The sequence below is a fragment of the Zalophus californianus genome, chromosome 12, assembly GCF_009762305.2.
Source record: "Zalophus californianus isolate mZalCal1 chromosome 12, mZalCal1.pri.v2, whole genome shotgun sequence".
Lineage (NCBI taxonomy): Eukaryota > Metazoa > Chordata > Mammalia > Carnivora > Otariidae > Zalophus > Zalophus californianus.
This window is the reverse complement of record NC_045606.1, coordinates 76,820,268-76,842,318: the sequence shown is the minus strand read 5'-3', so window position 1 is coordinate 76,842,318 and position 22,051 is coordinate 76,820,268. Positions and strand designations below refer to the sequence as shown.

Below are 22,051 nucleotides of genomic sequence, written 5' to 3'. Positions count from 1 at the left end.
AACTAATTATATCTGCAGTGAGTCTATTTCCAAATAAGATCCCATTCTGAGGTTCTGGGGATTAGGACCTCAACATACGCATTTGGAGGGAACACAACTCATAACAAAAATTGTTGAAACAACTGAATTACTCGGGTTGTTTATTTGAAAAGATATCAAAGACTTATTGGGTCAGTGTCTCTGAGTTCTCCGTGATTATGCTACATCTTTTTTTCTGGGTGAAAGTCTGAAATAAGGATGGTCAACTAACAAGTTCAACAGTTAAAGCCCTGTTCATTCCATAAAACAGAAAACAGTGCTTAATATTTCCAAGATATTATTAAATGCAAACATAATTGTGGATATCCAAATACATTATAACTCACTACTAGGTTTTAAAGACACAAATGATTACAGTATAGATGTAAGTATAGATGTGAATTGAAACCTATCCAACTTTCCTAGTGTGAACTTTTGTTAGTTTTTAGGAGTGGCAAGTCAATATGGCAAACCATTGGGCTACACCACCATATATAATAATCTCTACCTTCTTTAGTGATTAATACTGATAATATGATTATAACCAACATTGATCATAAGAATGTCAAAACATGAATCAGTTTACCAGATCTTCCCATAAAGTCTGAATATGGACCGTCACTTCAACTGTACTTTGTTTAGTTGAAAAGCATTCAATTAAACATTTGATAAAATTTTCTTGCTGTAAAAATGCAATTCATTTTACTGGTATGTCTTAGATTATTTCCAGTAGTAGTATTTATCCTGGAATGCTTTACTTTCAGGCTGTCTATAATTGCTTATTCCATGAATTTTGAGATTGAAAGAAGCCACATGATCGTGCATGTGCAAATTGAGGAACCAGATTATTTGAAAGGCTTTTTCATATTTTCATCAAAACACTTTCAGTAGCAAGCTGGCCTTGTCAGTTACGAGATGTTGTTTAGACAGACTTCCCACAGAGATGGAGGTTCATTATATCAGAGTAAATCTGCTTTTACATTTTATAATTAATAACAGATGCTGGTATTGGTAATGATATAGTGCATAATTATATGCATAGTTGACTTACAAAAGTGGATCACTTAGTAGCTTTATGGCACAAGTACAATTAAATCCATCATTAAAAATAAGACTTAATTCCACCTTGCCCTGGAGAACATATGTTTCCTAATTGAAGAGTGCCCAGAGACCATCCACCTGGAAGATGAGGGGTCTATCAGGGAGGAACAAGTGAGGGATAGCTGGAGGTATTTACGTTGCTTATTCCGAAGTAGCAGATACTAAGGGGAGATATTTTAGATGTCTTCAGATATTTCAAAGTTCATCATTCAGAACAGGAACTAGACTTACTCATTGTTGCTCCAGGGGCCAGACGTTACAGGAAGGAAATTTTGAATCAATAGAAGGAAGACCTCGCTCACCAAAATCCGTCCAATTGTGACACAGGTTCTCTTGTAAAATAATGAGTGTCTCATCACTAAAAATATTAAAGTCAAGGTCAGATAACCATGTCGTTGGGGGGTAGGATGGGTTTTTGAATTAAGAGTGGATCTGGACTCGATGAACTTCAAGGTCCCTTTTATCTTTCGTATTCTGTAAGCTCAGAGATAAGAACTGGCTTTCTTCCTGCAATCTTTCATCAGTAGTCTGAAATCAAGGAAATAAATCATTCGCAACCATCTGGTGGCCTGCATGGTCCCTGACCCAATAATATTTTATGACACATTTGGAACCTATGAAAAATGACAGAGCAGAAATATAGCAACAATCGCAAATTTTAGAAACATTCCCATCAGAGGTATTATTGGATTTGGTACGCAGGTCCTCCAATACCTGTAATGAGCTACACACTTGTATAAAAGTGTAGATGTAAAAATCGCAGATGAAAATATTTCTGATCATCAATTTGGTTCCGTCACATTCATTAAGTCAGAATGTTTTTTGAGTGCCTCCTGGGCTCCAGGTGCTATTGTAAATGCTGAGGATATAGCAGAGAATGTTGCAGACAAAAATCCCTCCTGTATAACTTAGATTCTAATTAGGATGATAGACATTTAGCAAGATAAACACAGCAATAAAAAATAATTTCGGGCAGTGGTAAAAGCATTTTGAAGACTCCCTAAGTAGGGTCATATGCTGGAGAATGGCTTTATTGGTGAGGGAGCTACTTAGGATGGTTAGGAACCCTCTCTTTTAAGAAGTGACATTTGAACTGAGAGCAATAGATGAGAAGGATGCAGCCGTTCAAAGATCCACTGAAGAATTTTTTTTTTTCCTACCCTAAGAAACTACAAATGCAAAAGCCCACCCAGGGCTAGCCTAGGCCAGTGATTACTGACTGCTGACTACCTTGCTCTTTGGGATTGTTTGTGCAACCACACTCTCTATATACTAGGTGTGAGACCTGGCCTCAGCAAAACACCTTCTCCAAGTTGAAGTTGGTAGAATACAGGACTGGGCTGTATCTTTTTCTTCTCTCACCTGCTGAGTTTTCTACCCTATCGTTACTAAAGTTCTCTGTCTAGACCTGATCTGGAGGAAAAAACAAAACAAAAACCGGAGAGGAAAATAAAGAAGGCTAGCAGAGAAAAAGACTTTGCAGAGAGGGACTCCCAATCTCTTGCCCGTGGACCTAAGCTCTTGCTGGACAGGCTTCAAGGGAAAGGTGATACTGCTGAAATTGTTTTCAATATTTTATGTGCATTTTTTTCTGTGACTAGGATCCATTGCCTTCATCAACTTTTCTTGGGGTTTTATACCTAAAAGTGTGAAGAACCACAGTTGTAGAGATAGTTGCAGTGTCTGCTACCCCAGATGTTAAATGAAGCATAAACATCTCCTCAAAGGGACTGAAATGCCATTTTCCTTCTCTGTATGCCACCTAAGAAAACTACATGGAAGTAAACATGTTCACAACAGGCCCTACTTCACATGGACCAACTCAAAATGTAAAACAAAGAGGAACAGAGAGTGAAGTAAAATTATCCCCATAGACACATTTTTTTGTTTTATAGTTAGAAGAAAGACCACTATGGAAAGATGTTGACTGCTTCTTCAGAAAAATAGTATTCACAGCAGTTTATATGAGGGCTGGACAGAGAGATGAGTGCCACACAGCTGAGTGCCTTCAGAACACTTCCCTTTTAGATCCTTATATAAAGGATATATATATATATATATAAAACATATAAAGATATGTTCCATGTGGTATTGGCTTTGAATAGCAAATACTCTTTATGATTTCCTTTGTGACAAGTAATTTTGCCCCAAACCATTTCTGCCTCTTTAGGTGGTTATTTATTTCTTCTCTGAGTGACAGAAAACATCTACAAACAGGGTGATAGGGAAGGGCAGGGAGCATGGAAGTGAAGGGATGTGATCTCTCTGAGCCTTGGTTAAAGGATGAAGAACCCAGATGGTGACAAGTATGTATAGATCTGTAGTGCTCACAGAAGGTACATGGACATTTAGGGATGCTCCCCCACATCATCCCAGTTAAAGGTGGGGGCAGCTCACAGTGAACCATGTGGGATGGTTCATTTTTTTGTGGGCACACGCAAGAGCACAAGCAGGAGGGACAGAGGAGAGAATCTCAGGTCGACTCCGTGCTGAGTGCAGAGCCTCACGCAGGACTCGATCTCAGGACCCTGAGACCACAATCCGAACTGAAACCAAGAGTCAGATGCTTAACTGTCGGCACCATCCAGGTGCCCCTAGGATGGTTCATTTTAAGTTTTTGTTTTCTGTTGTCTGTTATCTGCTATGTGAGCTGAGAGTCATGAGTTCAGGCTGTCCTCCCCCACACACTGGAGGTCCTGTTCTTCCTTATCTCCTTTGTACCCTGTTGGTGTTGGAAAATGGTATTTGTTTTATAATCTATACCATTTTTTTTTCTGGGCAGCATCTCAGCCCTCAACACTTTTTGTTAACACTCTTCTCCTGTTGACAGTTAGAGAGGTGAGTCTGTACTATGTATCTGTTTCGACTAATAGAACCAACTTTGATTTTATAATTTTCACACGCAACATCCTAAACATAAACACTTCCTTAGCAATTCTCTGCGGTAGAGACATGACGGAGTGTTGTAGATACAAAAGGAGTTGGTGGGGGATGGGGGTATGTATGGCTTTCTGGCAAGTTCTACATAGTTATGAGATTGATTATTTCTCTCCCAAGTAACCTTGCTCTTAAATTACTAGTAGGATTCTTCTTACGACCAAGTAAATCACCACATGCACAAAAAAAGCTAAACAAAATAAGGGGCGAGTGTTGAAAGCGAAATGCAAGGCAGGACGCTAGATGTAACAGTTTAGGTCCCCGACCAGGTGCTGGCCAGGTTCAGGAACATAAAGTTAGTCAAGTCTGCATAGTAATGATCTGCACATCAGTGGCTAGAATAGAGCTAGGAATTAGATGAACCTAAATGGGGGCACAAGAAGGAGCCGGACACAGGGTAGGCAATCTTTAATTACCATTGTGTTTATGTTTGAGATGTGCAACATGAGAACATAGAGGGGCTCATCATTCATTGAGATAAGCAGGTGTTAGCCACATGCAGAAAACATTTGGGGGGCATGGGGCCGAAAAGGGCATGTGGCAAGCAAAGAAGCCGCGGTGCAAAGTTAGAGCTGGAAGCTCAGCTGGAGCATAGGGTGGGAGGAGGGCCTTCTGGCAGGGCTGGACAGGGCAGGCACTGCATTAGGAAGAGCCCTGTTGTCCGGCTACTGCATGCATTTTATGCTAAAGTCTGTGAGTAGTTGCCACACAGAAAGGCAGGCACGTTCACAAATTCGAGGCATTATTATGAAAGGAAGGCTTATCACTGAGTAGTCGCGGGATTCCGATTTATTAATAATGAAACTCCGTTCTCAGATAAACACACACAGAACCTCCTGCCCAGAGAGTAAATGGTAGGCAGCTTTCAGGCTCAGTGGTTATTTAGATGGAACATCCCCAAGAAGATCCATTCTCGGGGTTCTTTTATATGAAGTCAAAGACACTCCCTCCTGCCTCTCGGCTGACTCCATTATCTCCTCAGCAACTGTCAGTGGGGGTCGGGTTGACTCTGACTTGGGGTGATGTCTGTTTTATCATCCAGAGCCCTGCAGGACCAGTCTGTGCTTGGTAGGGGGAAAATCCCTTTTATCTTCAGGCTTGCTTCATCTAATCAGGCTTCGAACCGTTCTGCCAGTTTTGCCTCAGGTGGACACATGTATTCTTCTTTCCTTTCCCTCTCTTCCCGACATAGTTCTGTTGCAGGTTTCCTGTTACCTTTTCACTGCTCTGCTTCTCTTCTTGTGCTCTGTTAATGAAGACTTACAGATACTGCCTTTAGAGTTTTTATGCAGAAGAAAGCCATTATAATATTCTGACCTGAAAGAAGGACTTCACGAAGTAACAATTTTAGATTTGTGCTTCAGAATCATTGTGTCCGCATTGTGAAGCAGAGTGGAGGTGAGGACCGGGTCTCCAGGCAGGGGAGCAGAGGAAGGAAACTGTTGCCATGTGAGCCATGTGAGTGAGGAGATGACACTTGGTAGACCTAATTCAGGCAGAGACGTGGATTTTGTGTGGACTGCACAGGGAAAGAGCTCACTCCAAATGCAATGACTTGAATACGGTGGGAATCTGTTTTTCTCTCGTAAACCAGTCCGGTGGGCCAGGCAGCCAGGGGCTCTGCTGCATAGGTTCCTCCAGGGACCCAGGATGGTGAGACACTTTCATCTTTTTTTAATACCTGTCTTTCAAAATTGCTCCTGTTTCTCTCCAGTTCCAGGCAGTGGGAAGAAGGAGGGCGTGGGAAGAAGCTCCAACGCATTCAGCGCTCATCATCTCTGCTCCCATTCCATTGACGAGGGCTCCCGTGGCCCCACTTAGCTGCAAGGGAGGCTGGGAAGTGGGGTCTCTGAGAGGCTGTGTTCCCACAGACAGCACTGGTTACTGTGAAGAAGTGGAGAACGGACTGGAGCAGGTGGGGGGACTGGCAGTTTCTATTAAGGTATCATCAGTGTAGGATGAGGCAGTGAATGCATGGGGGGATCTAAGGTCCAATGAAGAGTTGGTGTCACACCTGCAGGAGAGGACAAAGTTGGGGCATGGCGCCGCAGAGGGAAAGCAGAGGAGACCCACCTGTTGGAGACAGAGGAGAAATGGAAAGCAGTGTCCTGGAAGTTAAGGAAGGAGAGGACTTTAGGAATAGTGAAGAAGTGTGGTTCAGAGGTTAAGACTGGGCTCCGAAGCCAGACTCTAGAGGTTTAATCTTTGCTCTGCCCCTTACTAGCTGTGTGACCTTGGGCAAGGTTTTCGTGTCTCTGTGTTTCATTTTTCTCCGCGGCAAAATGTGGATAACCAAAGTACCCGGGTTAGGCTTGTTTGGAGAGTGAATTAACATCTATAAAGCCCTTATAACAGTGCCCGTTTATAGTAAATACTACCAGTAATAGCTGAGAGGTAAAGTAAATTAGGGATTGGAAAGGACACCTTGGATTTTCCAAATAAGATACACATTGATATAACTCTATAAATATGCATGACCTTATTTGAGCCCAAAAATGTTTCTATTAAGGTACAGTATTATTCTCTCCATTTTACAGATGAGAAAAGTGAGATAAGAAAAGAGGCTAAGTGACCTAACCCCGTGTAATAGCTTGTCAGGGACTGAGCTCAGATCTATTTGATTTCAAAGCCCGTATTTTTAGGCACTAAAGTTTTGAGATGTGGAATACATGGTGAGGAACAAGCTGAGTGTTTGTAGCTTCTTTTTCACTTGTGAACCTCAATGTCTTTATTTGTATAATGAGATAATAATAGTACCTACCTCATTCTAGTAGTACAAGGATAAATGGAGCTTCTTAATGAGAAATGCTTAGCAAACCACTTGGCACATAATAAACACTAATCTTCAATGCATGGTGGTAGCTAATGACAGTAATGACAATAATTGTTATATATTAATGTATTTATTAAAGTAATTAGAACAGTTAACAATCTATGATTAGATTTTTAACTAGCCAATTTGCACCCAGTTTTGTGAGTCAATACAGGAAAAGTATGCATTTTCTGGTTATATATATATATTTGTGCTGGCTGAAAGCAGATTTTCAGATCAAGGTTTTGGGAACTTCACGTGGTTTCCCACTTCACTTGTTTTAACACCTTCCCACTTCTTACAGACGAAATTTAGGTGGCCAAAGGGCCCAATGAGAGACACTGTTTGATGGAACAGCTTGTAAATGTGCTTCTGCTCCCTCAGTCAGGGAGTGCCCACTGCTGGAGCTGGCCTCATGGCGAGAACAGCACTGTCTGGGTTTTCTGACTCCAGAGTCTCTTTACAACCACATCTTTTTGTAAAAATGAAAAATGTTCCGTAGATGCAGTCTTTTAAATTTGGTGATTCTGTCTATCCAGTGGAGATAAAGTGAAAATTAAACAAGATATGAAGGACTGTCATTAAGAAATAGGAAGACTTGGGGTGCCTGGGTGGTTCAGTGGGTTAAGCGTCTGCTTTCGGCTCAGGTCATGATCCCAGCGTCCTGGGATCCAGCCCTGCTCAACAGGGAACCTGCTTCTCCCTCTCCCTTTGCCCCTTCCCACTGCTCTTGGTCTCTTGCTCTGCTGTCTCTTTCTCTCAAAATTAAAAAAAAAAAAGTAAAAATAAAATCTTTTTTATAGGAATAGGAAGAAATAGGAAGACTTTTTCTACTGCATTTTCTATGCATGGGTTTGGTTAACCTTACTCTTAAGAGAACAGAACGTCCCATGGTGAATTTTATTACTTGCTATTTAATTTTTTTTTAAAGAAACATTTCTTCCCTGCAGCATTTATAATTATCAGTGGAGAACATTTGGTTCAACCTGTGTAAAGCTCATGGACTCATGAACTGCATTCAGTTTTTTTAATTTTAGAAGAAATAAAGCTGAAGACTATATATTTGTACCTGATAATTAACACAGTCATTTCAAACTTGACAGTCATGTTTATTACCAAACATCCATTAGAAAAAATATCAATACTGGCATGTAGTGGCACCTACACCTATTTATACCTTATCTTCATAAGCTGATTAGAAGTCTGCCTAATTTTTTTATGTGGCCTGTGAATATTGAGTAATGAAAAGCCGAGGGGTTCTTCCAATTTTAGAAAATCATTTTGGAGCTCGATCAGAGCATAATTTCAAGTGTATCATTTCCTCAAGTGAAATGAGGCATCCTGACATGCCTTCCAATAGATTCTAGGAAATACAGGGATTAGTGATGTTTTTTCTCTGATAAAAAGGTACTGTTATTATTTACAGTTAATAGTTGACCAGAATTTTAATATTTCAGCAAGTAAAGTAGGTTAGCCATTATGCTTATTCATAATTTTGAATTTTCTGAAGTTATTAATGTAGGACTAACATAGCTTTATTTAGGAAGAAAAATATTCAAGGTAAATCAACTTAAGAGTATTTTATTTTGAGAAAAGCAAATAAGTGTAATTCAGTTCTTTCCCATTCTGAATAAAACCCCCTTTGTGAAATGGAATGCAGTTTTGAACTCTAACATTTCTGTTTCCTCTTTGACTCACTCAACAGAAATGTTTGTTTATGCAACTAAGTCTCTATGAATAGTACAATGGAGTATATAGAGACACATTTGTATGTTTTTTTCTCTAGACTTGGTGTCTTGTTTTTCAACAACAGTGACCAAGTTTCACTGAAAAGTGTAAACCTTATGCATGATTATCTACTGGCTGAAAATAAGCTCACAGCTTGTGTTCAGATTGAATTTCTTCAATGAGGATGATGTGGAATGGACCATCAGCCCTGGAGCTGTTTCTGTGAAGAGTTTAGAGTGGCTGAGGAGGACAGTGCTGCTATACAGTACTTACACAGGAATCTGGGAAAAATACTATCTTCAAGATGAGGAATGTTCTTTTGGGAAGTTAATCCCTAACTTTAAGTAATTGTGTAAATGATTCACTGATATTCAGCGTGATGCTTGATATGCGGCAAGTTGCTACAATACCTTCTGGATCATCATCAAAAAATATTAAATTGTGTGCAGTATAGAGAGATTTGTATTTAATGAATTCTTTTTTTTTTTTTAAGATTTTATTTATTTGAGAAAGAGAGAGGGTATGAGAGAGAGAGCACAAGCACGGAGAGGGGCAGAGGGAGAGGAGAAGCAGGCTCCCCACTGAGCAGGGCTCCTTCCCAGGACCCTGGGATCATGACCACAGCCCAGGGCAGACGCTAACTGACTGATCCACCCAGGCGCCCCTGTATTTAATGAATTCTAATGACAAACTTAAGTACTAAAATTCTGTCTTGTTTGAGGGGTTATCTATGTGCTCTGTAAACTAACTGAGGTAGTGATAAGGCTGATATATTGTTATAAAAATTGAGGATCCTAAGACCTTTGCTTTGAATAAACAACCCTTGCCCATCTTGATGCAAAGATAATCTTTAGTGATTATTTCTGAGATCTGGAAGGAGGCCAGGTCCTGACTATGTGTCCTGTGATGCAACCCCATGTCCACATTTCTAGGGAACCTGAAAAGCTTTTTGCCAGGGATCCAAACCTTCACAACAGCCTCGGTTGTCTTAATATTTTACAGCATTTTTAGTTTTTTAAAGTTAAAAATCAGTGTTATTTTCAGAGAAACATTGACCAAATCAGCACAATCCAGAAAGAGCTCAGTAGGCTGATGCAGTGTATATATTTAGAAAACTTGAGGGAATTAGAATATTTAGTCTGGAGAAGAGAATAGTTCAAGAGAAAGTGATGGCTTCAGATACAGCTCTCCACCTTATGGAAAAGAGATCCTCTGAGAGCAGAACCAGGACCAACACATCTTATTAGGAAGACAGGTTCCAATAAGGAAAAGTTGAAGAATTAGTGTTCTCAAGTGTGGACAGGATGGTCCAGTGAGGCAGGAAATTCCTTTCATTAGAAGTGCATTTTCTTTGAAGGCTTTTTTTGTGTGTATATGAGCCATCCTTTCTTGTTTCTTTGCACATCTTGTTGTTGTTGTTGAGAACAAGACATTTTAAATAATAAAATGTGGCAACTCCGGAAATCAGATTCTCCTCCCTGCCCCGAGTTTGTTGAGGTTGTTGTTCACTTGTTCCTTAATAACCTTCCTGAACTAATTCTATAAACTCTGTATTCTTTGTCATGTGTGGGCCCTGAAGTCTGCTCAGGTAACTTAGGGGTCAGTTGATGCCTGGAACCAGTAAGCCTCCCAGTCTCTGTCAAGGGTGCATAGAGCTTCAAAGTTAGCCAGAGGTAAGATCTTAGTGCCTTCCTGGGTCTTTCCTTAGCATGTGCACAGCCCTGGGCAGGAGCACTGCCCGCCTCATGTGTGGAACTTTGCAGATCCCCACAAGTATCCCAGAACTTTGCCAAGGCCCCTGGGGACTTCTCATTCCCCCAGATTTTCTTTTTAAGCTTTTTGACTAGCTCATTGTGTGCAATTATTATGCACTGCCTCAGGCAACCTCAGTGTTCCTCTGGTTGCTTTTGACAAACACCCTCAGGGAAAAGGCTGTTGGGCTGGTTGAGCTCCAACTCAGGTTCAAAGAAAAACAGCCTTGCGAATGAGGTCTTCCAGGGAACCATGAGATAGGACAAATAATGACAATTATCTGAGAATGGGGCTTTGAAGGAGCTCCAATCCTATTCTGTTGCCTCTGGCTTCCAGGCCACTGGTTTTCACCATAATTATGGACTGTTGATTTTCAAGGCTACTGCAGAGCTGGAGAGTGGGGCTGGGAGAGGGCTAATTAAAATGTGACAGAGCTTGCTGTTCTGACTGAGACTTAGGTACTTTTCTTGAATAATGCTCCTCAGATTGCTACAAGATTGGTTAATTTTCAGAGTTCTAAAAAAGCTGATTTTGCTAGTTCTTTCATTGCTTATGTGGAAGAGAGACTGTTTAGAGGTCGTTTCTCTGCCAATTTTGCCACTGTTGTTCTGGAAGTGCTTTTTAGCCATATTCTTAAAGGTTAAGAAGTCGAACTCATTAATATCCCAAGTCCCCTCCCACTCTAGAACATGCAGTGTTAAGTAGTATATCGCATCCCCCAAACCATCCTGGATGATATAATTTACTATGTTTTTTGAAATAAATGTGGTTGTTTAAAATATAATCAGAACAGACTTTCCCCAAAGCCAAAATATGAAACTCAATAGACTGTAGTTCAGTTATCAATCTCTGCTTGATTTTACTCACAGATTTGAAAAAGAAACATTACCTTTCCTGTATTTTTTTTAAGTTCGAATGAATTAGTCAAAAGGGGTAGGAGATCTTATGCCAATAAGAAGAACTATATATCATGATAATGCTGTCTCATTCTCACAAAAGAAGAAGAAGAGCTATATAGGTAAAATTTAAGTAGCAGTGACTACTGAAAAGGTAAAATTCAAATGATAATCGACTTAAAGCATTTCACAGGATTGAAACATCACCATATGTATATCTTGAACGGTTTACATTTAATTCTGAAGCTCATTTTAATTGTTATTACCAGATTATTGATATGTCCATTCTAACTAATCATTTATTTACTTATTAAACATCCATTTTTATTTTAAGTACTGAGAATATAGGTAAGGAGTTAATATTATCCACAGTCATTTTATATCAATTTCTTTTTTCTAAAGATGGATCTGGTGATCTGGTACTGGCAATGAGGTTAAATAATGTATCCGTATAAATTAATTTTCCAAATGTTTGAAGCTAAACCTTTTAAATTTGACTATCTTTAAGGTGACCCTTTCCAAACTATATTAAATACCTCTCTGCTTCATGAGAAGGGTAGTGATCAATGTCTCAGTAGCAAATAATCATTTTAGGTCAGTACTTCACTATCCTGAAAAACAGCATCAGCCACTGTGGCTCTTATGAGCAAGGGCTGTTGTTGCATCAATAGTGGTGACACAATGCTGTGATTTTGGCATTTTCATACTCTTTTAAAAAGTGTTGTACCTTGTACTTGTTCATTCATACTTGCTTTTCATAGATTTTCTATCTATTTTAATTTGAGCTTTCTAATCTTTCGTGGGCCAACACACCAGATCAGAGCTGACACGCACTGGACTCTTACCATGTACTAGACCCCACTCTAAGTATTAAGTGTGTTTATTCATTTAATTTTCCCAATATCCCAGGTAGATAGGCACTATTATTACCTTTTTCAGATGGGAAAACTGAAGCAGAGAGAGTAAGTAACTTGCCCAAAGTCACATAGCTTATAAGTAGGAGAGCAGGGATTTGAAATTCAGAATTCTGGCTCTGTGGTTCATGATCCTAACTATTATTCTATCCTGTGTCATGCAAGAATCCTTGTTAGAATTACACATAAATATAAGAATATAAGAGTGAGTTCGCTGTAATAGACTAGCTGAATGAAACTCTTTGAAAAGGATTTGAACTTCGGTGAATTTTGTGATACACAGAATATATGTGTGTGTGTTTGTGTATGCATGCATGTACATGCATGTTGGTGTGAGTATTGAAAAAGTAAGATGGCCAGAGAAGTGATTTTATTAAACCAGTGTTAATTAGTATTAAATTTTAAATATTTTTAATTTCGCCTTTGGTGAAATTGATGACATTTTGCTAATCTTTTGCTGTTAATTTGCATTACGTGATTGACCAGAAAAAGCTCTTGAAATATGTCTATGACTAGTTCTGCATGATTTTTTGCTTCTTGAGAATAATGACTTACTGGAGTAAAGTTACTGATCAATGTCTTTGGAAATCTAAGAATTATGTATTATTCATTCTTCTCCTCCACTATAATGCACAAATTAACAACTGATTCAGTAGTCTTGCTTTCCTTGATTTAGTTGAGTTCTTTGTGGAATCTGGAGAAGAAAACAAAGAGGCAATTTTCTAAGTAATTATTGATTTCTTTTTATTCAAGTAGCTGCCTCAATAGGGTAAGCAGACCAAGTCACTGTTTACCACAAACTCAGAAGAAAAGTTTTGAAAAGTCAAGTTCTTTTTGTTGGGAGATAATTTTCCATGGGTCTCTTGCATTTCTGCATGTCTTGTGAGTAGAAGCACTGGATGCTTTTGTTTTGGACTATCTTTTCAAGGGTGGTTTTTAAATTTTATTTATTTATTATTTATTATTTATTTAAGAGAGACAGAGAATGAGCAGGGGGAGGAGCAGAGAGAGAGGGACAAGCAGACTCCATGCTGAGCTTGGAGCCCGACACAGAACTCAGTCTCATGACCCTGAGATCATGACCTGAGCCAAAATCAAGAGTCAGACACTTAACTGACTGAGCCACTCAGGCATCCCTCTTTTCAAGGGTTTTTGCACAGGAAACAGCCTTGAAGGTAGAGATAGTGTCTCCCTCCAGAGAAAAGAGTGGGTTTATTTACTGTCCAGTATAATAATGTCTGTCTTCAAAGCAAAGGACAATTATGTTTACTGCCCATTATGAAAGATTAAGGTTCCCTAAACTTGAGATTTCTCTTCCATAATGCAGCCAATGTGTACGCAGGTATTATCTGGCTGTCTCCGTGTTGCCAGATCTTGAGGAACTGGCACATACTCTGGCTATTGCTGTTGCTATGAGTAATAAAATCTTTGGTCTCTGTCTTCTGCCAGAAGTCCATGAAACTGTGACAGGCTAATTAGTTTGCTTCCAAATAGAGTAAAATCTCAGAATCTTCAAAATTCTTGAAATTTATTATTATAAAATTCTTTCCTAGATTTTCACCTTCCTTTAGAATCAGCTTCCCTTTAGAAGAATGAATTATCCTTTCTTTGCTGTGGACTCAATGGAGACATTGGCATTTTCTCTAGACTTTGTTCACTGGAGAAGTGACTTATGGCAGTTGTTAGTCACATTCTCCCTCCTTCCCTTTGCCCCACCCCTCCTGTGATCCTTGGTTATAGTTTTTCTTTCTTTCTTTCTTTTTCCCCCTCTTCTTTTCTTTCAGAATTCTCTTCTATCACAGGCACTCCTTAGCCTTTTATACTTAAAACTAAACACAAGCAAACAAAAACCTTGCTTATCTTTTGAAGTCAGGTGTCTTTAGTGTGTAGGGGAGCTAAAGATTCTTTCAAACCCTTACCTGGTGGAACTAGAACTTGATGTCATGGCAGAAAAGCCCCCATGTGTATTTCTTCTATGAGCAGTGGGCAGAAGTGTATGCATGTGGGGTTGGGGAAGGGGAAGAGATGGGACTTCTACCCACCAGCATGTTTTAGCAGTAGACTGGGCAAACGTTCCTGATCCTTGGGGAAAAGTCTCTGACCAAAGGAGCTATCATCTAAGAGTGAATACAAATAATAATAAGGAAACATTATTTTTGAAAATTTGGATCATTCTTCACCAGGGGTCAGCAATCTATGGCCCTAAATCTGGCCTACCATGAGGTTTCACTGGAATGCAACCATGTGCTTTCACTTACAAACTGTCTATGGTGGCTTTCTGGTTACAGTGGCAGAGATGAGCAGTTGCCATAGAGACCATATGGCCAGCAAAGCCTAAAAGATTGACTATCTGACCCTTTACAAAAAAAGAGTTTACCAACCCCTGCTCTACTTGTGTTTTATGCCAGTGGTTCTCAATTTCCGATTGTGAGGAAGACAAAAGGAGAGAGCTCATCAGAATCACCTGGCCAGGCTTTTCAAAAAGTGCTCACCTCCATCTGCCCTCTGGTTTCTCATAGGCATTCCCTGTTGAGAGTCGCTGTGTTAAACTTCTATGATTCAAGCTGTTTGGTTCCATTAACTGATACAGATGGTTTGTTTTCATTATTTTGACCCTCTGTAACACCCCCAGAGTAATCCTGTGTTATTTTTTTTACAGGGTTGTGGGAAGAAAATGTATTCCTTTTTGAGAGGAACCAAACAACTACAGGTGCTAAGGTTTCTGGGAATCTCCATTGGAGTGACACAAATCTTGGCCATGATTCTCACCATTACTCTGCTCTGGGCTCTCTATTATGATAGAAGGGAGCCTGGGACAGACCAAATGATGTCCCTGAAGAATGACACGACTCAGCACCTGTCATGTCACTCAGTAGAACTGTTGAAACCAAGCCTGTCGAGGATCTTTGAACACACATCTGTGGCAAACAGCTTTACTACACACTTTGAGATGGAGGAATTATAGGGAACGTCAAAGAAGGAAACCACAAATTTATTTTATTGGACTTGTGAATTTTTGAGTACACACTTATATGTTTCAGAAATGTGTAGAAATATTGCCATAAAGGAATGACTAAGCATAAAATTTTCTACCCTTTAAAATAAAGAGGGAAAATTTCCATTTTATAAGTCACCACCTGGACAGCGGTTGATGCCCTTTATAATGCTGAGGACAGATCTAATACCCACTTTATAGCCTGTATAAGATGGCATAGTTTGACCATCATTTCTGAAGCCATGTAAACAAGTTATGCTATGGTGGATTTGGAGCTACAGTAAAGTTTGATTTACTTCCATAAGCTTGCTAGTATATCAAGTACCAATGAACTTCTAACATAGGAAATTAGGCAATATTAATGAACTGTGTTGCTTGGTGACATATTCTTTTGAGAGTGGGTAGATTATACATAAGAAAACTCTGAAGATTGGTGACTACCTAAATGTGATTTTTTTTCTGGTTACTAAAATATTCTTATCACTTACAAGAGCAAATTAACACATTGTCTTAAACTGATCAGGGATCTATGTGTATATAAGAGTCTGTGTTAAGTCTGTATAATTCCATAGATTTCAGTTCTTATAATGTTAAGAATAACAATCGTGAGTGAAAAGGATAAATTTGTCCTGTATAGCACCATTATTTTTAACCTTTCCTGTTAATAGAGCTTTAAAATTCCACGTTGGGCTTATATTATGTACATAACTGTTAATTTAAATACTTAACCACTAATTTTGAAAAATTGCCTGTGTGATGCATAGGAATCATTATAATTCAGAATGTAGCCTGGTCTCTAAGAAGTATTAACAAGAAAGCTTACACATAGTGTAGTTCATTCAGCAAAATCTTGGATGCTACCTTTCTCCCAAACTAAGGCTCTTTTTGACAGTCAACACTTTTTAAAATGAGCTTAACTTTGTCTTCTCCAAACAAAAGGCAATAGTCCACAGGTCTGAATATAATTCTACAGAGAATAGTGTTCCTTTTCTCCAGCAAAATGTCGTGAGAATCGTTAAAATAAGTGACAATTTAACCAGAGATATTCTTTGCTTTATTTCACTGATTAAGATACTGTGGTGAATTACACAGATTATTAAATTTTTTACAAGAGTAAAATATATTTATTTGAAATGGGGAGAGTGCATTTTACTGTATTTTGTGTGTTACATTTATTTCTCAGAAAATGTAAAGAAAATTTAAATGTGTCAATAAATATTTTCTAGAGAGTAATCATTTGTCTGTGTCTAATTTTTATACATTATAAGCACTTTTACCACTCAACGAGATCAGCAAGGGGAGAGAAATATGAGAAGAAATGACTGAGTAAAGTAACAATAATGATTTCCAAACTCTGGAACTAATCTATAAGGGGATGTATCCTCAGTAAGAAAAGATGAAAAGATGCCCATTTACTTTTCAGGTTTGTTTTTGAGCTACATGATAAATAATGTGGCTGTTTGCTATAATATAAAAATATGCACATTCATGCTAATTTATCTTCTCAATGTTTTCACATCCCAGTCTCTTAATTTTTAGAAGAAAACGACTCTAAGAAATGCAATATTTGAAATCAACTGCCAGATTTGATCTCTTCCATTGATTGAATTGAAAACTGAGTAAATCCTTTGCTCAGTCAGAACCAAAAGTATCCCTTTTTATAATTTCCTCAACACCTATCTCCCCATAACTTCACCTCAGAGGGAGAGGAAGAAACAGGCTCCCCGCTGAGCAGGGAACCTCATGCGGGGCTCGATCCCAGGACCAAGAGCTGAAGGCAGATGCTTAACCCACTGAGCCACCCAGGTGCCCCTGAATGCCTGCTTTTTTTTGTTGGTATGTCTCAGGCACAGAAAGAATAAGCATATATTGTGTTGACCTCAGTTAAAAAAAAATCCTCAAATTATAAATAAAAGTCAATTTCTACATTTTTAGACTTTGGCTATTTTGACCTGATTCAGTACTCTAGAACAGCCAGCATAAATTTAGGCAGTCATCTTATACAGACTGCCCTGGCTTGATGGGAACGGATGGCATTTCCAGTGGTGGTCCACACCGGCCTCTTAACGGTGGTGGGGCAGCTGGGAGAATAAAACTGCCAGAGACCTTAAAAAGTGTATTGACTATGGGAGCACTGAAGGAGTTCACTGTTTGGGTAAGCTGCAAAGAAAATGGCTAAGTATTTCTTGGCGAGTTTTCAAAAGCTTTCTTTTCTAAAAATCACCACATTTTTAAAGCAAAAATTTAAGATTATTTTCAGGCTAGTTAATAGTCCGTTCAAAGTGCCGTGGAGATTCAGAAATGACAATAGGAGACGGTGTCTGTTCTCAAGCACTGTAAAATCTGGTGGCGAGACACTTGTGCTGGTCACAGATAAAATTCATAGGAGAAGACACAGTCGGGCGGGGGGGTCGTGGTGAGGAAGAGCAGATGGAGAAGAGGGGAAGTAAGGCAGCTACATCAAAAAGGTGGCTTTCCAGCTGAGTCAGGAAGGAAGAGCGGTGTTTCGCTAACTCATGGAGAACATCCCATGACTCTGAAGTTAAAAAGTATATATTATTTGGGGGGCAGAGCTTGTCCTTTGATGTGGTTAAAGCACTGGATGCTTGAAGAGCTACCATGGGAAAGGAAATGGGTGAAATTTAGGTTTTTGGACTTCATTTCATAAGCTAAATGGGGGAGGTCATTGAAGTATTTTAGAAGTGATTTGCCTTTCAGAAATTTAAGCGGATTAGCCAGTGAGAGACTGGTAGCTGTGAGACGGGTGCAGCTATTATGCAACCCCGTGGAGTGGCCACTCCTTATCTTGTGTAGGTACCAGCCACTCCAGAGTTCTAGAACACTCCAGAGTCTGAAGGGGGGCTGGCTAGATTGCTGTTGCTGTTGTTCTGGACAGAGAAGGATCCTCACCAGGGCAATGAAAGTAAAAAAATGGAATGCCTACAACAGATTACAACAGTGTGAATCCACAAAAACTAGCAGATTGAGTATGGAATGAAAAGGAAAAGACCTGAAATTTCTAGATTTTATAGCTAGTAAATTGGCAATGGCATACCTAGATAGAAGACTGGAGGGGGAGCGGGTGTATGGGAGGGTAATTAGTTTGGTTTGGGACATACTGAGTTGGACATGCCTGCAGGACATGCAGATGGAGATGTCTATAGGCAGTTGTAAATTCCAGGCTGGAGCTCAGAGAGTTCACTGTTGAGCCCGAGAATTTTTATGCATTGCTTTCTGATCTCAGGAAGCCTGACAGAAAATGGGCTGAGAACCAAATCTAATATGAGGAGAATCTTAAGCAGGATGCTACAAAAGTTTCCTTTTGTCTGAACTCCCACTCCTGTGAATGAGTCAAGCGAGGTAAAGAAAAGAGAAATGAATATACCACTGAATCTTCTGTGGCAAAATGAGCTGCCCCTTAAAAAAAAAAAAAAAAAATACTGCCAAGAGCTATGTTGCTTATCCAACCCCCCTTCCAATTATCATCCTGTGATTTACAAGCGGATTCATCTTTCCTATTAACTGAGTTCTTATTTCCTCACCTCCAAGCATCTCTTAGAAGCATGTATGGGAGAGTCTGTCATACCATCTTGAAAACTCATTTATTTTCTCTTAGAATACGTTATTGTAATCATTCTTCACCTCATGCATTCACGGGTGCCTACCAGGAGCCAGGGCCCAGGGTGCTAGGTGTAGTACGCAGATTTTCTCAGCTCTCTACAACTTTTTTGCAATCTGTCGGCATCATGATCCCCATTTTACAAATGAAGAAGAGGGACTCAGAGAGATTGAGGAAGTGCTTTTCACTAGTAAGTGGCAATGCCCTGCCTTCTCCCCTCACCACTTTGTGATGTGGCATCTCCATCTACCTGTGGGGAAGCTCAGCTACTGCCTTACATAGAAAAGCTAAAACCTCCTCCATGTCAGTCAGTATCTCCAGGCCCAATTTGTCTCCGAATTCTGGTACTTCTTCCTTCGAAATGAGTATTTTTCTTCTAATTTCATTCTTCCTACTATTTCCCAGAACAAGTCCAAATAATCTAAAACTTTGATTGAAGCCATACATTTCTCTCCTCTCCCACCTCTTGTCTCCTCCCATCAATCTATCTCGCACACATACACGGCCAAATTCATTTTTTTTTAAGATTTTATTTATTTATTTTAGAGAGAAAGAGAGAGAGCAGGGAGAGGGGCAGAGGGAGAGAGAGAATCTCAAGCAGACTCCACGCTGAGTGGGGAGCCTGGCTTGTGAAGGCTCTCATGACCTGATCTCATGACCCTGAGATCATGACCTGAGCCAAAATCAGGAGTCAAGACGTTTGACTGACTGAGCCAACCAGGCACCCCCAAAATAATTTCTTTAATCAACTTTATTTTAAGTACTAGTTTTACAAATATATACAGTTGTGTAACTACAACCACAATTGAGATATAGAATATTTCATCATTCCAAAAAGTTTTACCGCATGCCTGCATGCGGTATGTAAAACCCTACAATCCCCATTCCTAGCCCCAGGCAACACTGACCTGTTATGTCACTCACTTCTTTTTCTTTTTTTTAAGATTTTTATTTATTTATTTGACAGAGAGAGAACACACAAGCAGGGGGAGTGGCAGGCAGAGGGAGAAGGAGAAGCAGGCTCCCAGCTGAGCAAAGAGGCCGACGTGGGGCTCGATCCCAGGACCCTGGGATCATGACCTGAGCCAAAGGCAGACGCTTAACTGACTGAGCCACCCAGGTGCCCTGGTCACTCACTTCCTATAAAACACAATTCCTATCATGTCACTTCCTTATTCAAACACTTCCAGGAGTTCTTTGTTTTAATTAAGACAAAGCTTTCCAGCTCGTTTGTGTATGTGTCATTTATATGGCTCATTGGGCTAAATGAAGGTCCGAAATGACTGGCCATCCTAGGTCTTGCCTGACTAAATGTCCACTATGGGGAAGCAATAGCTCAGTGCCCAGGAGTGGCTGCAATACAAAATAGAATTGAGTTTATATTTCACAAGACACACATGTGTGAGTAGCCCAAGGAGTCAAGCCCTTCTCTCCTGCTGCTCTTCTCTGTTAAGGCATTTCCCTGGCTCACATGGTCCCACATGGCACACCTACTTCCACATGTAAGCTGAAGAAAGGGGAAAGTGGAATGGGAGAAAACATGCTTCTTCCCTTTATGGGCATATCCAGAAATACACATCATGTCCATTCACATCTCCCAGCTATAAGGGGGAGAAGGGATAGTCTTTGTTCCAGAAAACCATGTATCCAGTTGATCTAGGAAGTCCTATGACCAAAGAAGGAGGGGAAATTGGTATAGGTGTCAGTTAGCACACTCTACCACATTCCTCAGTGCTTGCAGAATAAAATCTTCCACTTGAGCTTATTTTTCCAGACTTATCCCTTGTACTTTCCCACAGGTTAATATATACCAGCCACACGGGCCAGCCATGGTCTCCTCATTGCTTCTAACATGGTGGGATGTATCTTGGGCTTCCTTGATTTTGCTCCTCTGACAGACCTTCATATCCACAGGCTCACTTTGCACCTCAGCCTTTTTTTATTTTTTTAAAGATTTATTTATTTATTTCAGAGAGAGAAAGGGGGGAGAATACAAGTAGGGGGAGGGGCAGAGGAAGAGAGAGCCAGAAAATCCTTCAGCAGGCTCCCTGCTCAGCACAGAGCCCAACGTGGTGCTCCATCCCAGGACCCTAGGACCCTGAGATCATGACCTGAGCCGAAATCAGAGTCAGTTGCTTAACCGACTGAGCCATATAGGTGTACCTAACACTCAGCTTTTAAATCCCAGCTCAGCAGCCACTTCCTATGTGCATCTCCACCCGACTGCTCCAGCCCACAGCCCACAGCCCTTCCTCCTCTGAGCTCAGCATTTATTAGTTGCCATGATATCTAGTTTGATCCTTGTGTTTTCTATTTTATAACACTCTTTTTCATTTATATTATTGTTTTCTCTTTGTATGTTGTTCTTTCTTAAGAACAATATGCTACTTTGTATCCCACTCAACACTTTGTGTAGGGCTGGGTAGTGTTTCTTGGGTATCAGTGCATATCTATTCACTATGTGTATGAATTAATGCATGCATGAATTATGAGTTAGTTAAATGAATCAAAAGCTATTGTCCAAAATGATTCCAATAAGGAGAAACTACTCTAAAGGAGACCATCTGTTCTTGACTGGACAAGAACTGGACTCTTAACAAGACACTGGGTTATCATGAACTAAGTACTCATATTAGCTGTAAGTGGATCTGCAGAATGCAGTTAGAGCTCAGTCATGTCTTATAAATGTCTGAGTGAACTATCAAATTGTATCTGTGATCTAATAATCTAATAGTGTCTTAGATTTATAGAATGCTTTTATGCTTAACCCCAAACTCTTTAACTTTTGAATCTATGTTTGTTAAACTGGAATGTGCAGAGTAAAAGCTGAGTTCACATTATTGAAAAAAATCTCTGTGGAGAGTTAAGGATTGTAGCAGATCACCCCTAATTTTGTAATTTTCATGCAATTCTAGAAAGTAACTTAAAAATATGTGGCATTCAAAACTTCTGTGCTGAGTCCATTGATAAAGTATTTCATTTATTCTTCTCATAGTACCAATGAGGTAAGTTTTATAATAAAGAAAAGGTACCTATGGATCTGAGATCTTAAGGAACATACCCAAAATTACACAGTAAGTAAGTGCAATTTTAACCAGGTTTGTCTAAATTCAAAGTCCATGTTCTTCACTCCTTTACAAGAGAGCTACTATGTTAACAGATTTCCCAAATTATTCTCAATTTCTTGGTCATGACATGTTATTTTAATATATTGCTGAATTTTGCTAATTTGTATTTCTTTAGGAATTTTTTTGTAGATATTCAAAAGTTATATTCATT

The 22,051-nt window shown here is 39.6% G+C and overlaps 1 protein-coding gene across 3 annotated transcripts in view; it reads left to right on the top strand.

Moving 5' to 3' along the window:
- Positions 1-16,380, top strand: part of TSPAN12 (tetraspanin 12) — a 61,436-nt gene extending 45,056 nt beyond the window's left edge. For all 3 annotated transcript variants that reach the window (XM_027574748.2, XM_027574750.1, XM_035723396.1), the window contains exon 8: positions 14,818-16,380. In XM_027574748.2, coding sequence (XP_027430549.1) covers positions 14,818-15,123 — 306 coding nt within the window. In that variant the 3' untranslated portion in view covers positions 15,124-16,380. The remainder of the gene's footprint in view (positions 1-14,817) is intronic.
- The last annotated feature ends 5,671 nt before the right edge of the window (positions 16,381-22,051 follow it).